Below are 14,767 nucleotides of genomic sequence, written 5' to 3' on the forward strand. Positions count from 1 at the left end.
CATTCACGTTAGCCCCAGAAACCATGCATGGGTAGCCCCACAAACCATTCACGTTAGCTCCAAAAACCATGCACGGGTAGCCCCACGAACCATTCACGATAGCCCCATGACCATTAACGGGGACGAGGTATGCCTACGAGGTTAGGTTTCATTAGCACTCATTTCACCCCTAAATATGTGCTTCATCATCGAAAAATTTCGCCAGTACGCTCAATTACGCATGTCTGGACATCAGTTTTTACCAATTTCCTCCTCCAGGTAATTTTTCCTTGCTTTGGGATTTATGCTGTTGAATTCCTTATGCAATAAGCTTTCCAACGATATATGACATGTATTCCTTAAGAAAAGGACGTAAAGTAGAGTCTTACCGTGCCCACCTTATTGTGTGTTATGCAAGCGAAAAAAGGAAGAACAATAATTACTCAATGTGGAAAATTGAAATTATTTTCGTGAGAAAAGGAAAATCCCACCTTAAAGAATCTTATACACTGTAGAATAGGTAAGTACGAATGTTAAAATTGACGAAATAAACGAGTGCGAGTGTTTGATTACAAAAATCAAAGAGGAGGCCGGTATAGTAAATTCGCTCCTCTAAATCGAACCATGGGTAACAGTTTCATGCATCGGAGACACATTTCTTCAATTTTACACAAGAAACTACTTACGGAAATGAGTTTCTCCAAGGTTTAGAACCTTCGTCGATATATATTCTTCCAAAAACTTCATCATACAGTGCAGCAGAACAATAAATAATCACTTCTCATGCAATAATATTGCGCATTTTGTGAAAATCGACAACATCATGCCGTTGTTTCCAAGATGTACCTGCATATGGCTCTAGCGTCGAAGCCACGCGATCTCGCCAGTGGAATCAGGGTTTCCAAATGCACGATTTTTTTCGAGAAACGCGCAGTTTTTTGTCGAGAAAGGAAAATGGTTTTTGGATGAATTTAGGCCGGACATTTTTCGATGACGAAGCACATATTTAGAGGCGAAATGAGTTCTAATGGAACCTAACCTAACAGGCCTAACCTAACCTCATAGGCATACCTCGTTCCCATGAATGATTAGTGACAGAAAGTGTAAAAAAAAACTAACTTACCCTACGGATGCCGGAGAGCCGGCTGCGGGCAAGAAGGATGTGTCATGGAATAAATACGTGAAAGATAATGTGAGGGTAAGTTAATCTCTTATTTTTTACTAACGTAACCTAAACAAACCAAACCTAACCTAACCTGGCTAACTTTGCATGTTTCGTGACTTGAAAGTATAATTTAAAAACCCCAATAATTCGTGGAACATAGGAATTTTCATGCACAATAGAGTTGGAAACACTGATATTCGAAAACAAAAGAAGCGTTATTATTCGCAAAGCAAGCGATATCGCACCGTGAGGTGCTTTCCGTAGCATTCAGGAAAATGGCTTATTTTAGCAGAAAATGTTTTGTTTTCGTGCAAAAAAGCATAATGGCACCTTCGACTATGTTCCGCAATATATAATTGGTAAGTATTAACCACGAGAAACACAAAATATCCGATTTAAATGTGTCTCCGATCTATGAAACTGTTAATGAACCATGTCAAAAATGAATACCATGACGAAATCGCAATGAAACAAAAGGAACTTGGGCCTAATGGCGTGATGGATTCATGTATAGCGAAAAACAAATATTGATAAGGTTAGGTAAGGCAAAGTTCCCCGTTAATTTAGCACGTTGTCACAAAGACACATTTAGTGCATGTGGGGGCAGGGGCCCTACATATTCCAGATCTCGTGCATTTCGGACGTGATATGAGCAGCAACTCACCTTGATTTGAGGCTGGGTGAGCCGCCAAAATATTGGCAACGGTAATTATTATCCACACTGAAAAAACCTTCATGAAGTAATAAATGAAAAGTAATGCTTACAAATAATAAAATATACTCACAATGAGGGATAGACAATTTAATATCTTCCCTTGAATATCTCGTCGTTGTCCCTCCTCTAGGCAGAAGTTCAATTTCGAACTGGTGTTCATCAAACAAAGCCGACATAAATTATGGTAATCCTCTCCGATTTCTGTGTGCTGATAAAAATTTCTGTTCAGTAATTTGGGTCCCATCATTTCAAATTTTCACAAAACTATCATATTTTCAGTGAAAAATACAAAACAAAGATAGTCTCTTGAGAATTTTGGACAGGTCTCTTTAATCTGTGCTTTCTTTGTTGACATCGGTTAATAGCCTGTGATCCGTACATTCACTATTTCATGCTCCATTCTCCATTGTGATGATTCCGTCCACCACTTCCATCATAGGTCGTGGTGAACGTAATGGAGGGCGCTATTCACCGGATCTTTACATTTGTGTGCTTCCTTGGCGCTGGCGGGGACTGCACTTCCAATTTTGAAAAGAATACTATTGAATTCAAAGGTGTAAAGACAGTGTCTTCGGAAAAGGCGACAATATTTGCATATCTTTTGGTTTCAACAAGAGATACGGAACAAACAATTGTTCTAAGGTATATATGGATCATTTTCAGACAGACCCGATATTGAAAGATCAGTGGATTTAGGCAGTAAGGCGAAAATATTTTACACAAACACGAGAGAGTAGGCTCTGCAGTCGGCAATTCATCAAAGGCCATACTGCTGCCACGCACGTGTCAACAGTAAGAATAAGCGTCAAATTTGCTCCTGCCACGTAATTCGTCTGCTAAAAGGATGTTACAAATCTTAAGAAGAGATGAAGACGAGAGAAATGAAAGTTTACGATTAGTGGGAATGAATGTACATGTAATTTAGAACCTTTTTCTTTAGAAAACATTTAGCGATATCATTTTAATACTGACGGAACCTAACCTAACTACGAGAGCATTTAGGTTTATTATAGACGGTGTTAAAGGCTGAGCTTCTGCGGAGCATGCGCACTCGTCTGGTCCCCCTCGAACATCCGGTTACGCTTAGGATGCTATGGGCGTTAATCAGGGTTGGCATGTTTAAAACAAAAGTGTTTAAAACACTTTGTTTTAAACGTTTAAAACACACGGCTTTGTTTTTTTTACAAATGTTTTAAACGTTTAAAACAATCTGTTTTAAACATGTTTTTTTTACAAGTGTTTAAAACACATTTTGGTGGTAGATATTTTATAGTCTGTGATAATTTTTTTTGTTTGGCAACCCTGTTTTTCATTGAATCTGTGTCAATTAGTCCGTTCTTTACAGGTCTCACTTATCGCACAACACTTGAGCAACCTTATGTTCTGACGTCACGGGAGAAAGCTTTATAATTTTAGGCTAAATGCCTATGTTGTTAGGTTAGGCAGGCTAGCAATGTATGCACAAGGTAGCAAGATTGTTGTGCGACAAGAAAGACCCGTGCTTTACTGTAGAAATCGAAACCTCTCAGTTCCTTGTTTCGTATCGTCCTGTAAGTTTGAGACTGGTGGAAGCTTGAAATGGAAACTAATATCTAAATACACAATGCGTGATTTTGATCGTGACGTGATTTTTTTTCTTTTGCGATACGATTCATTGGTTTGTATAACTGAATGAAGCGCAGATGCTTACTTTTGGAAACATAATTTTGTACTTTGAAAAAAATCATCTGGAGAATCTATTATGACACTGCAGGTTGTTTTCTGCTATATAAACTGTTCAGGCAGCAGGAAATATTTCACCGTGATTTTTTCAGGACGAGGATAGGAATTCTATAATATTTAGTTTCTTGAAATTTAGATGAATATAAATCCTAACCTACTTCAGTAGTGGCGGAAAAAGGGGGGCTATTACCCACAACTTTTGTCCCTGCAGTCACGGCCGCCGACTTGTCAAAATTATTGGGGGGCTCTGATCACTGAAATAAATTATTGAATGACTCACTCTCTCCCTTTTTTAAGTTTTGGCCACAGTGTTCGGAATCTCATAAAAGTCCGATCCGGACTTCGGGAAATGATTTCCCGAATTTTCGGGATCCCGTGCAGTCGGGAAATACCGAATGCTCATTTGAAAATGTCGTTATTTCTCGACGTTTTCTGCATTGTCAATTTCTGGAACTTACCGTAAATTGTTAGTTTTTAATCCAGAAATCACTTAAAGTGAAAATGACGTGTATAATTCGAGATTTTCAGAGCTTCGGGAAATTTTGAACATTTCCCGACTCAGTAGGGAAATTGAAAATTTTTCCCGTCCCGCACACCCCTAATAAAAGCCCATGAATTCCTCAAAAATGTCATTTTTTATTCATAGTTCGAATGCAGAATATTAATTGTCCACGGTTGGATATGTCACAAGTTTCGTCAAACATAATAGCAAAATATTCCCGACTTTTATTATCTGCTACCACGGAGCGCAAAACAGATCTCCCTAATATATCAATGATCTCGTTCTGAATGTCATGCGAGAGCCATTTGTAGCCCGAACGTCCCATCCACTACCCTAGTTCATGCACATCGTCTTTTGAAACTCATGTTTAGTAAAAATTTTAACAATACTCATAATTACATACTTAGTATATACTAGTAATAAATCATGCGTTTTGCTGTCTCTGGTCATAGCCTCCCCAAAGTTGATGGTTTAGCGGTTTTAGTCCACCAAAGTTGATGGTGTAGAAAATTTTAAATGTGTATTAAAAGTTAAGTTCATGTGGCACAGTTCAGAGTAAACTTTACAAGAAAAGCAAAATAATACATTAGAACCTCTTAAGCAAAATTATTTGGGTGGCTCTGCCCCCACATTGTTAATATTGGGGGGCTCGACCCGACCTTAAGCCCCATGAAGTCGGCGCCTATACCTGCAGTAGAGGTGTGCGAGATCCCGAAAAGTCGGGACCGGGATCGGGAAAGAAAATTTCCGTCCCGATCCTGACTTTCCGACGTTTTGGGATCCCAAGCAGTCTGGAAATTCCGAATGGTCATTTTAAAACGTCGTCAATTCTAGACATTCTCTGCATTGTGGTTTTGTACCAGAAGTGCAAAAACAAGCACTTAAGATGGAAATTACATGTAGAATTCGAGATTTCAAGAGCTTTGGGAAATTTCGAACACATCCCGTCCCGAAAATTTTCCGACTTTTTCGGGAAATTGAGAATTTTCCCCGTCCCGACCCAAAAAATTCTGTACCCCACACCCCTACCCTGCAGTATGGTAAACCTTATCTCCAAAGGTAAATAAACTGTCCTTGTCGCCATTGTACTCATAAAAATGAGTATTTTTTCTCTTTAACGACTTTAACTATAATTTACTGGGAAAAGGTTGAATTTGTTTTGTTTAAAACATGTTTTTTTTAACTCATGTTTAAAACTATGTTTAAAACAAAAAAACATGTTTTAAACAAAAAAAAACAGTTTGTTTTGTTCTTTTTAAAAAAAACACAAATTTTGCCAACCCTGGCGTTAATACGAAAGGGCAAAGTTTTTTTTTTTTTTTTTTACAAGGTAATAGGGTGTCAGCTGTGTAGCATATGGTTGCACAGTTCGATCGGGAACAAATTTATTGAGTCAAGTATCACTTCGTAGGTTCCCGAAGGACGTAGAGAGACGAAACCTGTTGATACAAGCAGAACGAGAAAGGATTGGTACCCGGAAAGGATTTTTACGACTTGCACTTTGTTACAAGCATGTTGATCATTTATCTGCGTTTTGTGTTGTGGTGAAAAGCATACATCTTAGTGAGGTTTCAAACCGAAGCGACACGCGACAGCAGTGGTTCATACCGTAGTGGCAAACGACACAGGCCCATTTAGTCTATAAATAAGCATTTACCGCTCATGGGAAATCTGAGCGACACGTGCATTTCCTCGTGGCGAATTGGCTCGAAAGGAAGCTTTCAGACTGCAGCGATACGTGTCTCTTCGAAACCAACATTCAAAAATAAACAACACCTTCCGAATTAAAACGACACGACAAATTGCAGGTGTCGCTTGTCGCTTTCATTTCGCTCGGACTGGGCCGTTTTATCAATACGGTGCATTGTGTTGCCAAGGTCTGTTATTTGCGCCAGCGTGACTGGTAAATGGTTTGCTTTAGACCGAATGCTTCTGGGCGAAATCCCGATATCGCTTGTCGCTTCAGTCTGAAAACTCCCTTGTTGCTTGAAGTAAATTCGTGCAAGTGAAAGTGGCATGCCATATCATAAGTTTTCCCTAAATCCCTCAGGCGGAAAGGCGACGTTGAAAGCACATATATTTAATAGCATTTGTTATGTGTCATTACCTCTGCAGATTTGTTGGCAAAGATTCACTTAAGCATACTTTATAATATATTAATATCACTAGTATTATAGAATTATCTTTCCATCACTTTTCCATTTACAAAATAATTGAATAACTAAACGTTCGTCGTGCGTGAGATACTTGTATGCACGTAGTGTGCTATACAACTCCGCTCCGAAACCCTGCTCCTAGCTACGGCTCTGCAGTTGATCATCAGACGGATTCTAGACGTCCACTCCTTCATAGTTGAACTTTAACAAATACCTTTCTTGACTATCGTCGCACAACTGATGAAAACAAGCGCTCATTTCTTACCTCGTATGCCGGTGAATCTGCACTGGCAACAACGGGGACTGGCCTAAACCGGAAGTTCCGGGGGGCCCGGGTAAGACATCACCAATGTTTACAATTTTAACACGGTCTATTAGAAGAATGGTAAGCAGGGTTGGCATGTTTAAAACAAAAGTGTTTAAAACACTTTGTTTTAAACGTTTAAAACACACGGCTTTGTTTTTTAAATGTTTTAAACGTTTAAAACAATGTGTTTTAAACATGTTTTTTAACAAGTGTTTAAAACACATTTTGGTGGAAGATATTTTATAGTCTGTGATAATTTTTTTGTTTGGCAACACTGTTTTTCATTGAATCTGTGTCAATTAATCCGTGCTTTACAGTCTCATTTATCGCACAACACATGAGTAACCTTATGTTCTGACGCCATGGGACAAAGCTTTTTAATTTTAGGCTAAATGCACAAGGTAGCAAAATTGTTCTGCGACAAGAGAGACCCGTGCTTTACTGTAGAAACTGAAACCTCTCAGTTCCTTGTTTCGTATCGTCCTGTAAGTTTGAGACTGGTGGTAGTTGGAAATGGAATCTAATATCTAAATACACAATGCGTGATTTTGATCATGACGTGATTTTTTTTTCTTTTGCGATACGATTCTTTGGTCTGTATTACTGAATGAAGCGCAGATGCTTACTTTTGGTAACATAATTTTGTAGTTTGAAAGATAAATTCATCTGGAGAATCTATTATGACACTGCAGGTTGTTTTCTGCTATATAAACTGTTCAGGCAGCAGGAAATATTTCACCGTGATTTTTTCAGGACGAGGATAGTAATTCTATAATATTTAGTTTCTTGAAATTTAGATGAATATGAATCCTAACCTACTTCAGTAGTGGCGGGAAAAGGGGGGCTATTACACACAACTTTTGTCCCTGCAGTCACGGGCGCCGACTTGTCAAAATTATTGGGGGGGCTCTCATCACTGAAATAAATTAATGAATGACTCACTCTCTCCCATTTTTAAGTTTTGGCCTCAGTGTTCGGAATCTCATAAAAGCTAGGGATGTGCGGGATCCCGAAAAGTCAGGACCGGGATCGGGAAAAAAAATTCCCGTTCCGATCCGGACTTCGGGAAATGATTTCCCGAATTTTCGGGATCCCGTGCAGTCGGGAAATACCGAATTGTCATTTGAAAATGTCGTTATTTCTCGACGTTTTCTGCATTGTCAATTTCTGAAACTTACCGTAAATTGTTAGTTTTTAATCCAGAAATCACTTAAAGTGAAAATGGCGTGTATAATTCGAGATTTTCAGAGCTTCGGGAAATTTTGAACATTTCCCGACTCAGTAGGGAAATCTGAATTTTTTTCCCGTCCCGATCCCGTCACGCACACCCCTAATAAAGGCCCATGAATTCCTCAAAAATATCATTTTTTTGATTCACAGTTCGAATGCAGAATATTAATTGTCCACGGATGGATATGTCACAAGGTTCGTCAACCATAATAGCAAAATATTCCCGACTTTTATTATCTGCTACCACGGAGCGCGAAACAGATCTCCCTAATATATCAATGATCTCGTTCTGAATGTCATGCGAGAGCCATTTGTAGCCCGAACGTCCCATCCACTACCCTAGTTCATGCACATCGTCTTTTGAAACTTTTTTTTAGTAAAAATTTTAACAATACTCATAATTACATACGTAGTATATACTAGTAATAAATCATGCGTTTTGCTGTCTCTGGTCATAGCCTCCCCAAAGTTGATGGTTTAACGGTTTCAGTCCCCCAAAGTTGATGGTCTAGAAAATTTTAAATGTGTATTAAAAGTTAAGTTCATGTGGCACAATTCAGAGTAAACTTTACAAGAGAAGCAAAATAATACATTAAATCCTCTTAAGCAAAATTATTTGGGGGGCTCTGCCCCCACATTATTAATATTGGGGGGCTCGAGCCCCCAAGCCCCATGGAGTCGGCGCGTATGCCTGCAGTAGAGGTGTGCGGGATCCCGAAAAGTCGGGACCGGGATCGGGAAAGAAAATTTCCGTCCCGATCCCGACTTCCGGAAATTACTTCCCGACTTTTTGGGATCCCAAGCAGTCTGGAAATTCTGAATGGTCATTTTAAAACGTCGTCCCGAATGTCGGGATTTAAAGAATTTCCCGTCCTGACCCAAAAAATTCTGTCCCGCACACCCCTACCCTACAGTATGGTAAACCTCATCTGCAAAGGTATATAAACTGTCCTTGTCGCCAATGTACTCATAAAAATGAGTATTTTTTCTCTTTAACAACTTTAACTATAATTTACTGGGAAAAGGTTGAATTTGTTTTGTTTAAAATATGTTTTTTTAAACTCATGTTTAAAACTACGTTTAAAACAAAAAAAACATGTTTTAAACAAAAAAAACAGCTTGTTTTGTTCTTTTTAAAAAAAACACAAATTTTGCCAACCCTGATGCTAAGCGACCTAATCTTAAAACATTTATGTGAAAGTAATCGCTACAACTTCACAGTATGTGTTGCAAACGTAATTGCATACACAGCATGATGAAATCACGATAAAAAAAAAACGAGTTTGCTGCCACGTGCATCTCTTTTGATGTTCCAGCAGAAAAAGAACGTGGCAGCAGACACTACCTTCATCAAATCAAATGAAAATATTTTATGTGTTTCGAAAATTATAATTGTCTAACGCACGTTGCTTGAATTTAAAAGTTAGAACTATTTATAACCATATTATAACGCATTTGCCTTTTGGTTGTTGATAAGCGCTCTCTCCGTGGGCGTCGGTAGATCGGTCGACCCCCCTTCCCCTTCAGGAAATTGGCATCCTTCATTCCATGTTGCAAAAAAGCAGGAACTTTGTTATTTTTATTGTTAATAACAGAAATAAAGTTCTCTTGGTTAGTATTCGAACAGAGTAAACAATTTAAAATATGCATTAGATCGAAAAAATGAGTGCATTAATTTATCCACCCACTGAATATCTCGTGACAACTCGATTTTCTTCTTTTTACAAATGTCCCATTTTTAGTTGTTTGGCATTACATTTTCTTAAGGTAGGCGTTCGTAGCAGGAACGTCTACGTTTTCTTAACCCCCGACTAGAAATTGCGTTCAAACCCCTGAATATAAGATTATCGTTGGAAGTTTCATAGGAATTGTTTCTTTTTACTCCACTTTACGCAAAAATAGCCCTTGTGATAATTTTGTCTACTGTTTTCAGCAGGTCGATGCGTGGATTGAAACATCTAATGTGTTCACATTTTCAAACAGATGTAAATAAAATTTGTTAATAAGGAGGAATGGAATGTTATATTTGCAGTCATCATCTTATGCTAAGCACACTAGATACACATTAAATATAATACTAAAGAAATGATTTACACTTTTAGGGCCGGTTGCACCATCGCCACTCAATCTGCCACTTTACAAAGTGCTGGATAACGACAGGCGGGAGATTTAGGCGGCGGTGGGTTGAAAGAAATGTTGACATTTGTAACCAGTTTGGATTACAATAACGAGAGAACCAACCACAGGGGTTTATCCAGGATTTCTATCTTGGGGGGGAGGGGTGTTGGAAACTTTTGGGGGTGTAAGTTTGGGGATGTTAAGTGAATATTTTGGACCGTTTCTAATTCAATTTGTTCATAGATGTTTCCAGAGATTAACCCCCCCCCTTTCCCTTCACGTAACATTTCAATAGAAAAAATATGTCAATGCAGGAAAAGATGGAAAATAAATTTTTGTGATAAAGTTAACATTTCTGTCTAACGTTTCGAGTATTGCTTTTCGATAATGTTCACTACTTGATTTAATCAATCGTTAGACAAAAGACAAGATTTGACATTGAAAAACACAAAATTTAAACATGTTATTACCAGAAATCATTTCATGCAATTCTTAAGCTAATTATAAAGAAAATAGGAACACTTGCACAATATTCTCTAACTGTATTTGTATGGTTCTTGTCGTAGATGTAAGTCGGAGTTCATCTTAGGGGGTGTCCAATACATCGATGAGAATGCATTGCATTGGTGTGAACGCGCTTGCATGTCTGAATACAGATATAATATGACTAACTAACTAACTAACTCTCTAGCCTTCTTAAACCCGAAGGTTCATGGCTGCAGCAACACAGGCCTTCCATCTGTCCCTATCTTGTGCAAGATCTATATACTCTTTTCCATTCCTACCGATTTCCCTTTGGCCTGCCCACCTAAGTCTTCTTGATTTCATTATTCTAATAATATCTGGACATGAATACAAATTATGTAGTTCTAAATTATGTAACCTTCTCCACTCACCTGTCTCCTCATCCCTTTTAGGTCCAAAGATTTTCCTAAGGATCCTATTTTCAAATACTCTCAATTTATGTTCCTCTTTCAATGTAAGGGACCAAGTTTCACACCCATATAATACTACAGGCAAAATTACTGTTTTGTATATTTTAACTTTTAGTTTCTTAGATATTAAACGAGAAGACAAAAGTTTATGAAGAGAGAAGTAACATGCATTTCCTGAATTAAGCCTACTTTTTATTTCCTCTTTAATATAATTTTCATTTGTTAATATTACTCCTAAGTATTTGAATTTGGAAACTGTTTCAAACGAGTTGTTACCAATAATTAGATTTTGATTATTATCTAACACTTGGTTTCGGCCTGTAAGCATATATTTAGTTTTCTCTTTGTTAACTTCCAAACCTATCTCTTTAGCAGTTTTGAAAAATATTTTAGCATTATTCTTAATTGTATTCACATCATCACCCAGTAAGTCTACATCATCTGCATATGTTAACAACTGAGTCACACCATTTAATTTTAGTCCTTCTTTAGTTTCGTTTACCTTCCTAACAGCATATTCTAAGGCAAAATTAAAGAGCAATGGAGATAATGCATCTCCTTGTTTTAACCCATCATGAATTGTAAATTTGTCAGACATATTAATACCCACACGAATTTTACTTTCTGTTTCACTGGTGCATACTTTTATCATACTAACAAGCTTCTTAGGTATTTCAAAGTCTACTAATATATTATATAATTTATCTCTTTTGACCGAATCATATGCTTTTTTGAAATCAACGAATAGCTGATGGACATTTTGATTATATTCCCACTTTTTTTCAAGTGTCTGTCTGATGTGAAAAATTTGATCTGTAGTTGATCTGTTGCGTTTAAATCCACATTGATAATCACCTATAATTTCATTAGCATATGGGGTTAGTCTTGTTAAAAGAATGTTAGATAATATTTTATATGTTGTTGAGAGTAGAGAAATTCCACGGTAATTATTGCAGTTCATTTTATCACCTTTTTTAAACACAGGAACAATTATGGATTCTTTCCACTGTTGAGGGATTTCTTCTTTATTCCATATTAAACAAATTAATTTATGAATTTGACATATTAATGAATTTCCACCATATTTAATTAACTCAGCTGGTATTAAATCAATGCCAGGTGCTTTGTTATTCTTTAGCCTTTTAATAGCATCTTTAACTTCAGTCAAGTTAGGTTCTGGAACTAAAGGTTCTGCTGTGTGGACTTCATTTACTTCTGATTTATCTCCTACATGGACATTTAAAAGGTCATTAAAGTAGTTCTTCCATCTATTTAGAATATCGCTTGGGTCAGCTAGAAAATCACCGTCTTTATCTTTTATCAAGTTTACTTTAGGTTGCCACCCCTTTCTAAACTCATTTACACCTTTATATAAATCTCTGATATTTTTATTTTTGCTGTTTGTTTCAATTTCGTTAATTTTGCTTTTCAAGTAATCTCGTTTTTTACTTCTAAACGTGCGGTTAACTTCTCGCTTTATTCTATTATAATTGTTTAGATTTGTATCATTAGAGTTATTTAACCACCTAAGTCTAGCCTGATTTCTTATTTCTATTAGATTATGACATTCATTATCAAACCATGGCTTACTTTTTCTCGGTTTATGGTATCCTATACTTTCTTTAGCTGCTGATTCTATTGCATTACGTATGTATATATATATTGATATAATATGACACTTAAATAAATTAACAGACTGCGAGCGAAGCGAGCAAATACAGACAAAAATTCGTGGTTGCGCCTCTGATTGTAAATAGAAACTCAGCATCTTAAAATAAATATTTTAATTGAATTATAATTTTTGGATGATGGAATCACATAGACCCTTTCTATTATTAAGATATTTGTGTGTGGATGTTGAGAGGCAGCAATAGGTAAGGTTGAAATAGAGAAAACATCTGCTTGAATTTTTGGAAACTTCGCCTTGAAAACCGGGAATTATACTTGATTTTTATCATGATCCTTGAGTAGCCACCCTGGTATGGCATGTTAGCTGCAAAGAGAAGGCAAGGAATTTTCACTTCTAAATTGAGGTAATGTTTTATTTTCAATTATTTAAAAATTGAATAGCATTTATTTCACTTTCCACCACAAAGAGCACAATGAACCAAACAAAATTTTTATCTCCACGTTTTGCAGCAGGCAGTGAGTAGCAAGCGCTGTCGTGCCCCCACTGGTGCACCTATGGTCAGATATAAATTTGGGACTTAATGTAAATTAAATTTATTTTTATGTTTAATTCCTAATACTTCCTTTGCTTCCTCTTAAAAGTTGGAAAAAAATGAAATATGTCATTATGTCAGGGAAGCGAGTACATAAAAAGAGGAAAACAATATTTACTAAATCTATATCTTTGCAAACTGACAATAACTTTAATTTAATAGGATGCCAGTAATTTCACAGGACACCACGACGTTAACGCTTTTCTATTTTTATCTGTCTTGCTTGTTCGACACCCCATTTGTCCTTAGCTCCCAGGCAACCACCTCGTGCGAACCCCCCCTTTTATTACAACTCTCTTTCTAATATATAATTTCTTTTACAAAATTAAGCTCTTAGAGCCACACAAATGGTCACATACATCAACTATAGACGTGAATGAATCACTTCGGTTCTTCATGAAATACTTGCCGTTTTATATCGAATACTCTGTCAGTAAATTTTATATTGGTACTTTATGAATATCCATTGGCAGAAATTATACCTACATATAGTGTCACTGCTTCTCTACTCACCCCTTTCGGTTTCTTTGTCTGATTTCATCCCCTTTTTCAAAATCCCGTATCTTCTTCAACCACTTTTACAGTAAAGTTTCAGACATTGTTACACTAAGCAGAACGACAACATACGAACTGAGATGCTACACTGAGATTCTGACCTAAGGCCTAAGGCGTTTGACCGTTCTCTTCTCTACCACTCCAAAATCATCCATCTCGCCCAAGTTACAGAAAATGGTGTAGCTAACCATAGTAACACAATTCACTACAAGAAGTCAAACCTGTAGCATTGAATATCTTCCCTTATTTTTATCGTACATTTTTAAAAGAATGAATCAAAAGGAAAATGCAACGAAATGTAAATTGCATTGACTCAGGGGTTCAATTTACAAATCTGTAACGTATTTAAGAAATATTTATTTAGGTATTCAAACGCTGAACTGTCAACACTGTGTGCGGTATGTGCTCCCTGGTAGGAGGGCGAGAGGTCAGTTTGACATTTTCCAGATGGCAGTGTTCCTTCCAAAACCTGGTCAAGGAAGCTGGTGTTTCCAGGAAATGACCAGTGATCAAAACGCTACATTTTAAAAGTAGCTTCGCTACAACTACAGCTACTCTTACAAAATGTAGCTTCGCTACAGCTACAGCTACATTTACCAAAAAGTAGCTCGCTACGCTACTCGCTACTTTTTGCGCTACTTCTGCATAACAAAAAAACTTAAAACAACGATATGGTTATTAAAAAAATCCCCTACTACTGGTAAATAGATTCTATTATTCATTATAATGATTCCAGTCATTTGATAATTTTGATAGCAATGTTACTTCAGTTACTTATTTTTACTATAGTTTTTGAGAATACCATACCTATGCAAGTGGCATATCAATTCAAATTTGATATATGAATATTGCAATTAGGGTGTTACCCAAATTACATAATTATTACAATTATACACAAATAAAATTTGGTAGAATTAAGTATTTATGTTCACATCAACATATTTTTCTTGAGAATAAATATTTCATTATCATTCTTCCTCGTTCTTACAATTAGCCGAAAGTGGTAGAAAGCAACTATAGATAAGAGAATAATTAAATAAACCATTTATCCTCATTGTCATGATTGAGAGAAGTGGAAGAATAGATGAGGAGGTAAACAAAGGAGGACAAATGAATGGTGGTGGACTATATGAAAGCGTTCGAAGATTAATATGGAATAGG

The 14,767-nt window shown here is 36.8% G+C and overlaps 1 protein-coding gene across 1 annotated transcript in view; it reads right to left on the minus strand.

Moving 5' to 3' along the window:
* Positions 1-2,310, minus strand: part of LOC145999122 (uncharacterized) — a 231,159-nt gene extending 228,849 nt beyond the window's left edge. The window contains exon 1 of the mRNA XM_083136058.1: positions 1,930-2,310. Coding sequence (XP_082992184.1) covers positions 1,930-2,106 — 177 coding nt within the window. The 5' untranslated portion in view covers positions 2,107-2,310. The remainder of the gene's footprint in view (positions 1-1,929) is intronic.
* Between the last annotated feature and the right edge of the window lie 12,457 nt (positions 2,311-14,767).

The sequence above is a fragment of the Lepisma saccharinum genome, chromosome 15 (assembly GCF_977018435.1).
Source record: "Lepisma saccharinum chromosome 15, izLepSacc3.1, whole genome shotgun sequence".
NCBI lineage: Eukaryota > Metazoa > Arthropoda > Insecta > Zygentoma > Lepismatidae > Lepisma > Lepisma saccharinum.